Raw genomic sequence first — 14,362 nt, 5'->3', positions numbered from 1 at the left:
TTTATAAAATTTTTTAAGAGCTTATATATATAAAATAATTAATTAATTGTTATATATATATATATATTTTGATGAATGTGATATATTTTTTTATGTAAATAATCTTTTAAAAAAAAATCTAATAGTTAATCTATTACCTTTTTTGTTTTAGTCCAAATTAAATGTTTTTTATTGTTTTTGAAAAGAAAATTTTTGAGGAATTTAATAATATGTGATGAGGAACACCGAATAAATTATACTAAAACCAATTAAAACACAACATAAAGATATCTTTAAAAAAAGACGTTTTAGGCGTGTTTATATGAGTGGCCTCCTAAATTATTTTGTAGGTTATGACCTAATTATATGACAATGTGTTCCGTCTATCTCTGAACAACTAAGAATTCTTTTTCTGAATGCTCAAGTTAACCAATTAATTTAGTCTTGAATAAAGACAAATTTATCCCAAAAATCTTAAATGACTTATTACATGTGGTTTTATTTTACTTATCTTTATAATCTTTATCAGAACAATTCGATACAAGGATAATGCGCCCAAGGCAACAGCAATTCATTGTGATGAAACATAGACGACATTTTCTCTTTTTCCGTGTGCCTGGGATATATATTACACTATGCAAATACAAAATAATGTTATCAATTCAACACAATTAACAATAAACTAGTTAAACAGCATTGATATGATTAAATTGGAAATTACATGACTGAGTCCATCAATTCAACGTGAGTGTTTCCGACTCATGATTGTTGATGCAAAATCTCCACCGTTCAAAATCATCACCTCATGAACTTTTCAATGGCCTCTAGCAGAAATCCCAACCAACAAATTGCTGTAACTCATGACTCAGCCTTTTGTCGTGATTCATCATATACCTAACCAAATAAACATGCTATATTTATTAAGTTTAACTAAGTCCTATAAGGAATAAAAATCTCATGAACAAACAAGACTGATGCTTTTATAGGCTTGTGAGCTTATTATGAATGAAAAAAAATTGAAATAAGTCGCATCTTGTCAAAGAATGTTTGATGTACTAATATAAAACTTATGGAAGTCTTTGATATCCTCTCCATCTTGCAAGAACAAATGTTAGATGAATAAATGATTTTTGTAACCACGTTTAACTAAGTTTCTTTTTTTTTCCTATTCGTTTTTATTATGCCAATAAACTATTGAACCAACTTGGTTAAACTTGGTTACCAAAATAATTTCGTCATGTAGTATCACAAATTTAATTAATATAGTACAAATACATTTTCTTCGTTCAAACTAGAGGATCAATGATTTAAGTTAAGTGATAAAAGTTGTTCTTATGTTAATACATTTGATATTGGTGCAAGAAGATAATAGGATCTGATCATGGTGATTGAAAAAAAAAATAAATTGGATTAATGAGAATTTGTACAACCTATTTGTGATTTATAAAAGTAGAATAGAATAAATTGTACAAAATCCTACAAAACTATGAGAATGAGAACATTGAGAACTGAAATATAAAAAAGAATTCAGTCAAGAATTTGGACTGTAACTGAAAATTCCAAAAAACCTCGTGCTAGGTCTATGGTCTGCACAACTACTAGAAGCTGCTAGAAGAAGGGTAAAGTTTGTTACATGTAACTAAGTCTATAACTAGTTAGTTCTTGATGATCAGCATCAAGTAGTTACTCTCTCTCTCTCATATGTTAGCTATCACTACAATGTAATGATTGAACTTAACCTCGTAGTAAATACACACTCATTCTCTACTCTCATTCTCTCTCTGATTTTTCTCTGCCTTTCTTCCCTAAATACTACTCTTCCTCATTGTTTCTGATACCGTTCACCTCGTGGTGCAAAAACACCATAGAATGACATTGCTTTTCTCCCTTCTTTATACCTGAATTGAAATTTGAGATATACATATAAAATAGATAATCATTGAAACATTTTTACTGTATTTTAAAATTATGTCATATCTAAAATATTACATTAAAAATACTAATAATAGATTCTCCATAAATTTTTTTTTGTTAAATATAGCTTATTCTAGTGTATCTATGTATTTTTAGAGACGATAATAATAGTTGTCATTGTTAAATATGGTTTATTTTTTTAATTTATAATTAAAAAAATTCTTGAAGAAGCCATGCTTGTTGTTTGTATATTTTTGTGTATTCTTATATACTGTTTGTAGATCTATATACTATTTTTTAGACAATGATATGGATTAAAAGTGCGTTTTTCAAAAAAATTGTCAATTTTTATAGAGTTCGCCGGGTCCAACGAACTTGCTTAAATGCAAAAAAAAAAAATCGTATTTTAAAAATTAAAGTCCAAAAATCATGTTTGGAGAAATATGAATTTTTTTTATTTTATTATTAAAAAATCCAAAAAACAACACAAAAATATTAAAAAATAATATTCGCTAAATACATGAAAGTATTGAAAAGTATTAAGAGAATAAACATCATGTAAATTACTAATTCTTAAAAATTTGACTTCTAATTCTAAGAGAAGAATAGATCAAATAAATAAATGAAGCCAGACAAAAACAGTTACTCGATCCTCAAAGATAGTTAACATGCATAAATTAAAAATTTCAATTGTTCTGAACTAACATCAATTATAATAACTATTTGAATGGTCGCATTAAACTGTCTAACTTTCCTTTAGACTTTTACAAAATGTAAATTAAATCTTCAACTCTTAAATATTAGAACAATTATATATTCAAAAATTAGAAACCAAATTACCGAATATCACAAATAATGCATATGGAATCATAAAAACAAATAAATAGGCAAAACAAATAAACAATGGTAAATGAAATCATATGCAAATAGAATAGCTCCACAAATACTGTTTTCACTCAAGTTTTTGTGGTGCACAGAAAAAAATAAGCATGAGAAAAAGAAGAGATGCTGATACTTCTTTCTATTTCTTGAAACTTTTCCCTTTTTCTCTTTTTCCCTTTTAAAAAGCTAAGAATTGTTACAATAGCTATCACTAGTTATAATTAGTATACACGGTATAGAAGAGATTAGTGAAAACCAAATATATATATATATGCCATTTGATCTAATCTATATTGTTTGTTGGGCGCCATTATTTTGATAAAAAAAAGATCTTTTTTCAATAAAAAAAGATCTTTTTTTATTTTTTAGCGTGTTTGGCAAATTTCTAGTAGTAAAAGTAAAAGTACTAGAAAAATAAAAAAAAAAGATCTTTTTTGAGAAGCTGTAATTTACATCTTTTTTTAAAAAATATTTTTCTCTTAAAAAAAAGATGTTTTTTATCTAATAAATAAACAAAAAAGTATTTTTATATCGTTATACCCAAATATAATTGATAGATAAAAAGATCTTTTTGCATGAGATACCCAAACATAAAATTACTTTTACTTTTTCATAAGATCTTTTAAAAAAAGATAACTCAAAAAAAAATCTTTTCTTAAAAGCTCACCCAAACAAACTCATAATATATTTTAATAACGTGCCTTTAGTAGTAAATAGTGTTTGTAGAGTTATGTTAATCATATGACTTACCATCTCTTTTTTCTCCTTGCAGAAGTCAAATATCACTGCAACAACAAGAAAAGACAACACAGAACAAGTGGTTAAAATGTGCAAAATCTGTTTTTAGAAAAATCTTATATGTATTATTTGGTGTAGACCCTAAACCTCATCCAATAGAAAAAAAGGGTGAGTCAATTCCCTTTGTGTGAAAAAAAATGAATACAAATATTATTATTCAAAAAACATAAACATAACCCATAAAATATTATTAATCACAAACTCACAATTAACTTCATAATCTTCCTGGAAAATTGAACACCCTGGACCTTCAGATTTTCCAACTTAGCAAAGTTGAATGCAGCACCTTATCAGGAGCATTTTCCCCCAAATCAAAAACCTGACAAATGAAAATTTAGTAATATACTAAATACTAAATAATTCATATATAAATTAAATTTAGATGAAATTGCTTGTTTTGGACGACAGCAATAAACTTGTGGTGCATAAATTTTTAGGCTGATTAATTTTGATATGGAAAAGGTTTTGGTGATGTGCATTGAAATGGGTGTTTCACCAAATTTTGCACTGCTATGGGACATATAACAAACGCAAGTTGCGTTTTTTATGCTTCACAATTAAATTTTTTTTGCTTTACAATTGAATGGAGACAAACGCATGTTGCGTTTGTGAAATTGAAATTAAAAATTTTTTTTTAATATAAAACGCATGATGCGTTTGTGAATTTGATGGGCTCAGAAATTTTTTTGGGCAGAGTAAATCGCATGTTGCGTTTTATTTGGCCCGAAAATTTTTTTTGAAGTCCGTAAAACACAGGTTGCGTTTTATATGTAATATAATATTATAATGAAGAATTTTGCCTATAAATTGCTAACTCAGCTATCTCAAACTCGTACCTCACTCCTAAATCTCTCACTTGTGCTCCCTTTCACCTTTCATTCGTTCATGCATCTCTTAATTGTGAGATTTTTTGGGTATTAGAAGGGTTAAAAAAGTGAGATTATGGAAGGTATTGCAAATATACGAGTGTATTATAACGGTGAGGTTATATCGAACACACACGAAGGAGTGACTCGGGTGCGCTTGTTGGGAGATCAGGAGATACAATGGCAAACACACGTGCACCATGGGAACTATCTCGCAAGATCATGCCAAGTTGGACTCAGACACAATTGCAGATGCCATTAGGCCGTTGGTCGAAGCAGATCCGTCCATAAAGGTGAAGTCTATTATTGCAGAAGTTCAGTCAAAGTTCAACTACACTATCAGTTACCGCAAGGCTTGGTTGGCAAAGCAGAAATCTGTCGCAAAAGTTTTTGGTGGTTGGGAGGTTTCTTACCAGACTCTGCCAGTTTGGCTGAAAGCAATGACTGCAAAGATGCCAAGGTCTCGTGTTCAAATAAAGACGCTCCCTATTTGGCGTCGGCATTATTTCTGACCGCCATAACTCCATCGACGCAGCAATAGCTCGCAGCAACGGTGCATGGTCACCGCGAAGAGCGTGGCACATGTACTGCATCAGGCACATCGGTTCCAACTTCTTAAGGAGGTTCAAGGCTCCGTATTTGCATAAACTCGTGGTTAACACAGGTATTTGATTTCGTTGTTATGGTTCTGTTCCTATTAATTTCGTGCAACTTCGTTATGATGAAATGGTTTCTCCAACAGGATATTCTAGGACGGAGCAAGAGTACAACAAAAACTACCAAAGGCTGAGAGAGCGGGGTGAGGCGTATGCGCAATGGTGTGATGAGATCGATGTTCAGAGATGGGTGTTGGCATTCGACGGAGGTCATCATTGGGGACATATGACGACAAACTTGGTAGAGTGCATAAATTCTGTCCTGAAGGGTGCACGCAACCTTCCTGTGACTGCCATTGTCAGGTCTACTTTCTATCGGCTGAACGAATTGTTTACTCGGAAGAGTGCCGAGGCTCATGAGCGTGTCCGCAATGGATTCACATTTGTGGTATGTAGGGCTCTGCTGTCTGATGTTGTTGTGGTTCCTGAACGTGCTGCTCATATGCCGGCACCTGATGATGCTGCTCATACCCTGGCATCATGAACTGGGGGTCATATGCCGGCGCCTGGAACTGGGAATCATATGAAGGCGCCTGGAACTGGGGATGATATGCAGGCGCCTGGAACTGGGAATCATATGCAGGCGCCTGGAACTAGGGCTCATATGCAGGCGCCTGGAACTGGGGATCATATGGTGGCACCTAATTGTAAATGAATAACGCTAATCAATAACGGTAACAGTAAAGCTTATAATTAATAACGGTAATATTAACACCAATAAACCTTAACGATACCTGAAACCCTTGATCATAGGCCGGATCCTGATGCTGAGGTCCAGCTGGTTGTGGTGGAACTTCTTGCTGTGCGTTCGCGTCGGCCTCTTCATCTGCAACTCTATCTGACAGTCGTAGGTGACCCCCGTATTGCTGTGTGTACCAGTCATAGTACAATGGGAGGGGATGGAAGTCGACAATCTCCTCCCCTACCTGCAGTCTATCATAGCGGCCAGAACGCCACATGTGAAGCCATTCCTTGGTCTGGTCTCTCCAGTCATGATGCTGGGCACCGCTCAAACGCCTGCAATGAGCACTACCGATCTAAAATGCCAGGTCTGGTGGAAGCTGCTGCAACCCGAATTGTCGACGAACTCGATCTGTTGGGTGCCATTCTATACATTCGAACGACACTAATGGCGACTTCGTGGAGCACATAAACAAATTTACGCCGAGTTCGATCGGAACATCCACGTCGATATACGGCCGCCATGTAAACTGCACACCAGTAAGCACGAGACCTATTAGTAACATTATTTTTCTTAACAAAGACGCATACCTAAATGGTTAAAACTCACATCATTGACTCCCATGTCATCGAGTCCTCGTCTAAACTGCGCCGTAGACCTCCGTGTATATCTTGTATGCCGGCGCCAATGACTCCACCTACGCACAAGTAGGATGACCTCAACAACAACAACAACAACAACAACAACAAGGATGATAATAATAATAATAATAATAATAATAATAACAGTAAAGTACAATACCGTCGCGCAAGTGGAACACCAATATCGAGAAGCTGATTGCGCGGTATAGGGGCCATGAACGGCATACGCTCCCACGCCCAAACAAAAAGCAAAATCAGTGGCCCATCCATCTCTTTACAGTTGTACCGCGATGCACGACACAACGATCTGTATAGATGTGCCAGACTAGCTGCCCCCCAACTGTATTGTGAGATCTGATGAAAATCACGAAGTAGAGGCAAAAACTTCGAGTTCAAAGACGTGGTGGACTTATCTGGAAACACCACTGTACCAAGCACGCAGAAAATGTGAGCCCTGACATACCGCTCAATAGACTCCTGCGTGTCACACGGTTCACTGTCTCGACACCGCCGGACCCAATGGAGATTTACCTTGCCCAACACGTGATCGTCCGGACCCGGTTGCCGACCAAAACAAGCGAGGCAGTTATCCACCAAAAACTGGTAACTGCTATCCGATCTACCCGTGACGGGTTCTCCGTTAACATGGAGGCCAAGTATATGTATCACGTCTTCCAGCGTCACCGTCACTTCACCCACTGGAAGGTGGAACGTATGAGTTTCTGGCCTCCATCGTTCCACCAAGGCACTTAAGAGTGCAGAATGACCTCTCATTTCACCAATTCGTGAAACGTGTTGAAACCCAGTTAATGCTAGTGCCTCTGCAGCTCTCTCATTAAAGGTATTCAACTATCTTTGTTACACTCTCCCTCTCTTCATCTGCGTTTGTAACTTTGGCTTTTTAAAGCCCTCTCCAAACCCATTTATTGAACACGCGTCGAACATGCAATAAGGGTCAGTGACAATCGCAACTTGCGATTGTGGAGTGTGGCTTGACCAAACCCTTCTGCATGCATTGGTTTCATTTGTGTCTTGGAATAAAATGCAACTTGCGTTTTTCAGTGTGCAGCAGACACGTTCCATCCATGCATTGGCTTCAACTTTGTTCATCAATAAAACGCAACTTGCGTTTTTCAGAAGCTGTTTTTGGCAGATCCACATTCCAGGATAACACACCATCTTATAATAACCTTGCATAACACCATTTTTAATTCCATTCATAAATTATTTTCTGAAATTTTTATACCTTTTTAATGGGAGGTAAACTAATTTTATGTGTATGTAGAATTAAATAAAGAAAACTAGTTTTAACTTTATAAACTATTGTTAACACCATCTAGCATCTCAACTTTTTGTCCTTTATTACATCAATTAATTATTATTCAACTAGGAATGCTATAAGTTGAATCATTGTGCACAAAATATAAATAAATTTCGTATGTAAATTTTCATATTTTAACCCCCAAGGAAACACACCCTAATCTTAAAGCCTAATAAAAGAAAGACCGAAACTAAAACCAAATTAATCAGCAAGTGATGAACATTATAAGAAGAAATGAACAACTCACCAACGCCATGGCTTCGCTTCGACGAAGACGGTGAACCTGTTAGTTCAATTCAACCAAAAAACACAAAAACTCAAAAATATAATCACAAACACAAAAAATTTGAAATTATATACTACTTGATCTTCATAATGCAAATAATTTGAAAAGAGCGCCAAATGCGAAGAACAATATAAAAATAGTACAAAATAAAAAATTATATACGTGTCAGCTTCATTGGAGGATTAGGATGATGAGCAACGTTGGGGTGATATAACGATCTGTGACAAATTTAATAATTTGAAATTAAAGTACATAATAAACAAAAAGATAGAGAAATAGATAAGTAACAAAAGATTAGAGATACTTAATTAATATCCTAATAGATAAAACTAAATCAAAATCAAAATCAAAATAGTGAGAAATTCTTTAAAATTATAGTGAGAAATCAAAATCAGAGATACGAAGATAAAGTACCATGACTGAAGGAAAAAATTTGCTTAACTAGAAGACTACTGTTGTTACCGGAGAAAAATTTACCACAGGAGGCAACGCTTAGAAAAAAACGACGCGATGCGAGCAACGGCGGATCTGGACAGGGATGCGACAATGGCTTAACGAGCGGACGAAGAACGCAACGAGGGGACAAACAATAATAAAGATTCGAGGAGGAGAGATGACATCGACGAGAATGGCATCAACAAGAACGACGCCGACCAGAAATCGCCGGAGAGTGAGGGAAGCGGCAAGAGGGACATTGTGTGAGAAGAAATGAGCCCAGTGTAAATTAAGGTTCAAAAGTTACGTTTTCTTTTAATTTGTTTATTATATTGATTAGTGAAAAAAATAGCTTAATTTTTCTTGTTCAATGGACCATAATCACATGATTTTTATTGTGACTATATGATTTCATTTCATAACAGCAATTGTATTGAAATTGGATCAAAAAACATTGGAACATTACCAAATAATATGTAGTTTTTGAATCAAACCTGTGAATTCCAGTTGTTAATGCATTTAGTAGTATGATCCAATAGAAGTTTCGTGAGCATCATCTACTTCATTATTTCCTTTATCAACATCAAACAATGAGAAACCCTCAGACCTACTGCCCATCTCAAATTGCGTTACAAGGCGCTCTCTTGGAGATTCGAGTCCACTTTTAAAATGGGGTAATGTAGAAAAGAGAAGAAAAGAGAAGAGAAGCGAAAGGTATTGCAGAGAGTGATCTTTAAATTTGAGGATTAGAGTTTTTAATTTTGATTTAGGAACCAAATTGTACTAAAAAAGTTTATTAATCCATGTCAGTTTTCGGTGGCGTCAGATGGATGGAATGTGTCTGAAGGACGACTCTGAGTCTTGGAGTGTAATTTCAGGGACAAAAATGGGTAACTATTAACTTTAAGGACTACTTTGAGTCTTGAGTGTAACTTCAGGCACCACTTTAAAACTTAATTCCGATTCAAACTATTGATATTTGAAAATAAATCCTCTTAATTTTTTTAACAATTCAGAGAGTAAAATTTGATTTCTCACAATTAGTTTTATAAGTGAGACTAAGAAAAAATATAGAAAAATTAAAATATTAAAAAATTAGAGATCACACTTTATTCCTTCAATTATTAAAAAAAAATTCATTTCCTTGATATTCATCATGCTATCACCAAGAACATAACACACATTCAGTTTCATCAGTTTTAGCAAGTTGGGGTCCTAAGATCTTTTGACGAACCTGCTAAATAATTTTGATTTAAAATGCTACTTCAGTCCCGAACTTTGATCACAATCTAGGAGTCCAAAATCACCAACCAAATCATTAAAGCTTCAAGATTATAATTCCTAATCCTTAAGTGACTTAGATTGTGGTTCTTAGAGTGAAATTGGTAATAAATGTGAAGATAGTGTAAAATTTTGATAAAACTGATGCTCTCGATTAAGTACAAAATAGCCTACTTTATTCTTAATAATCATATTTTATCATTGGTTTTGGAAGATCCCTGACAATCTACAGTCTTAAAGGGATTTGCAAATCCTACCCCTCCTCCGAGGTTGGTTTTATCTGTGAAACAAAAAATCAATCTCGACAAATTGAAGGAAAACTAAGATCTTGTGGTTTTCAAGGAATGGTTTATTGTGGATCCGGATGGATTATCTGGGGTTTGGCAATGGCATGGAGGAATGGTTATACTGTTAAGATTTTACAGCATGATAGATTATTCATTGCAGCATCAATTATGACAGCTGGTTCTAATGATCCCTATGGTGTTCTATGTGTTTATCTCAGTTCAAATGATCAACATAGAATGGCTCAGTTTGCTGAATTAACTTCAGTCACCCAATAGTTCGATGGTAAGGTTTGTTAATGGGTGATTTTACGTGGGGGTGTTAAATCTCTTTCTTCTATTGAAACTTTTAACAATTTTATTGATGATAATTTTCTGATTGATATTGGTATGGTCGGAAAACCATTCACTTAGTCTAATAGGCGGAGTGGTGATGAGTTGATACAGGAAAGATTGAACCGATTCCTGGTAGGAGTTGATTAGCAGCAACTCTATCCCAATGTATCAGTTCTTAGACTGTCAGAATCAGGGTCGGATCACTCCCCCCTTCTCTTAGACTCTAATCCGAGAACTGAGAGATCTAAACAGCGATTCAAATTCCAAGAAAGATGGTGTTCCAATGATGAAATAAGGCAGATTGTTAGAGAGGTTTGACATGAATAGATTGATGGTTCAAGCATGTGTATCCTAGCTCAAAAAATAAAGCGCCGGCCTAAGATTGTCAGATGGCAGCAAGAACACAGATCTAATTCAAAGGTGGAGATTGATTTACTACAGTCTGAATTAGAGGAACTTCGTTTAGCAGGAATTCATAGAGGCTGGTACGTGAAATTAAACTCTGCAAGTTTCGCACAGATAGACCGGCAAGTGCACCGGGTCGTCCAAGTAATACCTTAGGTGAGTGAGGGTCGAATCCCACGGAGATTGTCAGATTGAGCAAGCAATGGCTACCTTGTAGATCTTAGTCAGGCGGATAGAAAATATAGTTGTTGTAAAAAGCGCATAAAAACAGAATAAATAAAGTGTTACTGGGTAGGTGTGAAATCAATGATAAGAGAACGGTTGAGGCTTCAGAGATACTTCCTCCTTCTGGATCAAATTTTCTCACTGTCTACTTCAACTTCTGATGATGCATTCCATGGCAGGTTGTAAGTGATTAACGCTAGGTCAGTGGTCATTAATCTCCTCTGTTTCAGATCAAACGCTAGGTCAGTGGTCATCCAATCTGAACGGGGGTGAAGCTCCTGCAGTCCATTCCCTTGGTGATCCTACTCAAAACTCCACAGACAAGGTCAGATCTTCTGGATCAAAGAATGCTGCTTCACGATTCTAGCATATACCACAAAGGCTTTAATCGCCCCGTACCTCGGCTGAACTGATGTCTCCAAGTCCCCAACGAAGTCGTGGATTAGCCGTCTAAGAGATGTATAATCAAGCTTGTGGTTCAATACTATCCCTTCAAGGACTCGCAAGAACCCTGACAAACCCCATTTGTAGGGTTTATCTTGTATTGATTTTTGGGGATTTTATCACCTTTTACCCACATTTATTCAATGAAATAGCATGGTTTTATAACTTCTCCTTTAATTGTGCTAAAGAGTGAAAACATGCTTTTTAGGTCTTAAAAATAGCTAAATCTAATTCTCCTTGATTCCATTAGATGCATTGATATGTTTGTTAAGTGATTTAAGGTTTAGGAGGCAAAGATTGGATCAAGGGAATGAAGAAAGAAAGCATGAAAAGTTGGAGAACTCATGAAGAAATGAAAGAACCGGTCCATCAATCCAAGAGCCATATGATCCTAATCATATTATCCAAGAGGAACAAGAGTCAAGGGATCATCTCAAGGAAACATTGGATTAACTTCAAGCAACCATGGAGCGTGTTGTGTAACAAGTGGAAGGAGTGGAAATTATTGAACCACCACAACTCTACCAAGAAGAACCACCTTCCTACTATGAACCCTTTCTCCAAGACAATGAACCCTCTTATCCACCCCAATCCTCAATGGATGAAACCCTCGGTGTTCTTCTTCAAGGACAAGAGGAGATGACAAGGGATGTGCAACAATTCATGACCGCCTTGGATGAGGTGGTAAACCGGTTAGCATCCCAATGCTTGAACACTCAAGGGACTCCCATGGCTACATGTGGAGAAACAAATGAAGAGCATAACATGAAGGAGAGATTGGTGGAGAACGAGGGAAGTTGCTTTGTATTGGAACAATTAGAGGAAGCTATGATTATTGAAGAAAGGGAAGAATTGGTTGAAGACTTAGGAGATGCGGCGCCTCCATGGGAATCTAGAATTGAAGAAAACCCCTCCAAGATGATTGAAATTGATGCTAGGAAGGAAAGTGCACACCTTCCAAGACATATTCCATATGAAGATTTGGATGGGATAGAGCAAGAAGTGAGTTCCCTTGGTGATGAAGATCAAGCATCAAACCATAGTGGTGAAGAATCCTTTGAGCATGAAGAACCTTCTCCCAACAAGATGGAAAGCAATGTGGAGGTAAATTTTTCTTACCCTTCCATTTATGACTTGAGTAGGAGAAAAGGTTTATATAAAATTGTTGAACAAAGGATTATAATTGAGAAGTCTTGTGAAGAGGTGGAAATCCTTAGAAAAAGGAGGATGGGAATTGAATACGCTTTATCAAAACTCTTGGAGTTGTCTTTGCCTAGGTTGCCATCTACTCCTTCATTTGAGTGGGTGAAATTTATTTCTATTAGCTTTATTATCCCACTTGAATATGGTTTGCTTGAAACGGATGGCCAACTTAGGGAGCTTTGTGGGATGAAGCGTAAACGAAAAAGGTTTTGTGGTTGGCGTTGCAAATCAAGGCTCATTATGGTTGATGCATCAAACATGAGATATAAAGGTTGGAGTAGTGCTCAAATAGATGGGTCTAGGAGGATTGTTGGCCACTATATAGAGAATTCACCTTACTCACCACCCGGCTGGACTAATAATGATGATCAACCTCAAGACGGAAGTGAAAACAAAGTGTGGGATCCCGGATTACAAGAAGAGGATCAACTTTGGGAGCCCCAAGCTTGTGAAGAACTCCATCAAGACTTGGCTCAATCCATGAAGAATCTTGGGGCACAATGGAGAACCAAGCATTGGTGGGAGTTCCAAGATGAATACAAGCACAAGCCACCTTAATGAGGAGCTCCCCATAAGTCCAACTTAAGGACAATAAACAAAAGTGCTAGGTGGGAGACAACCCACCATGGTAAAATCCTTTCATTTTCTCTTTTGTACATATTGGTAGAATTAGTTTAATTTCATATTTTGTTTAGATAGTTGAGTTTAATTGGTAGTTTAGTATGTTAAATAAGGTTTTATGGTGTTTTGGTAGCTGTTTGGAGGTTTGGAATGCTTGGATTGGTGCAAAAACATAGAAAAAAATTTTTGAAAAATAGAGCACCATCCACGCGTACGCGTACATGGCGCGTACGCGCACTTCCAGCATTTTCGACCATCCACGCGACATGGCGCGTACGCGCACTTACAGCATTTCTGACCATCCACGCGCGCGCGCCATGCGTGCGTACGCGTGGATTGAGAAGTTCCAACCTCCATACATTTTCCAGAGAGTTGTGCCTGCGCCGCGCCAACGTTGTGCCTCTGGCACAAACCCCACTTGCGCACACGCGCACATGACGCGTACGCGCCACTCTCGAAATAAGCCAACGACGCGCGCGCGCCATGCTTGCGTACGCGTGGATTTCTTTCTCCCATCCACTTTTCTTTTCTTCTCCTCTTTCCAATTCTTTCCTTCTCCTTTCTTCTTCCCTTCTCCTACCCCTCATCCAACACTTCCAAACACCATTGACAACCATTTATTTTAGTTAACAAATTAGTTAGTTAGTTAGTTGATTGGTTAGTTTTAATTTTATTTTCTCTCTTTTCATCATAAGTGTTGGAGTATTGACTTTGTCTACTATACATTGCTATATCCCTTATTGCCTAAATGCTATTTTAGCATGAATGTTTTTAGATAATCTTTGTTGGATTCTATGATTGAGGTTATATTTTGTTACTTGATTTTGAGTTCTTCATGCTTACCTTTTGAAAAAATACCAAGTGATGAGAATTGTCTTCAAGCTTATAACTCTTTTGAATTGCATATTGTAGCTAGCCATCATGTGATTTGGATCCTTTTCCCTCGATTAGGCAATCTCTTGATGGATGATGTTGTGCATTTACCTTAATGCATTGTGTTCATGATTATATCCATCCATATGTTTGACTTGAATGCTTTCATGCTTCTCTAATGCTTGTCTTACCTTACAAGCTTACTTAAAGCATCTCAAGCACACTAGGAT

The 14,362-nt window shown here is 36.3% G+C and overlaps 1 protein-coding gene and 1 long non-coding RNA gene across 4 annotated transcripts in view; both read right to left on the bottom strand.

Moving 5' to 3' along the window:
• The window catches only part of LOC110263561, a 54,318-nt gene continuing 40,474 nt past the window's right edge, over positions 519–14,362 (bottom strand). For both annotated transcript variants that reach the window (XM_021105003.1, XM_021105006.1), the window contains exon 4: positions 519–830. In XM_021105003.1, coding sequence (XP_020960662.1) covers positions 804–830 — 27 coding nt within the window. In that variant the 3' untranslated portion in view covers positions 519–803. The remainder of the gene's footprint in view (positions 831–14,362) is intronic.
• On the bottom strand, positions 1,510–8,234 carry LOC110263562. 2 transcript variants are annotated; one of them, XR_002349380.1, is made up of 5 exons: positions 8,188–8,234; positions 7,987–8,022; positions 3,780–3,892; positions 3,526–3,560; positions 1,510–1,877 (listed from the first exon to the last, which is right to left on the bottom strand). It is a non-coding gene; the product is annotated as an uncharacterized LOC110263562 (long non-coding RNA). The 2 variants fall into 2 exon arrangements; XR_002349379.1 differs by lacking the exon at positions 1,510–1,877 and having other exon boundaries at positions 3,450–3,560.

This window comes from Arachis ipaensis, chromosome B06 (assembly GCF_000816755.2).
Source record: "Arachis ipaensis cultivar K30076 chromosome B06, Araip1.1, whole genome shotgun sequence".
Lineage (NCBI taxonomy): Eukaryota > Viridiplantae > Streptophyta > Magnoliopsida > Fabales > Fabaceae > Arachis > Arachis ipaensis.
This window is presented reverse-complemented; position numbering and strand designations above follow the sequence as displayed.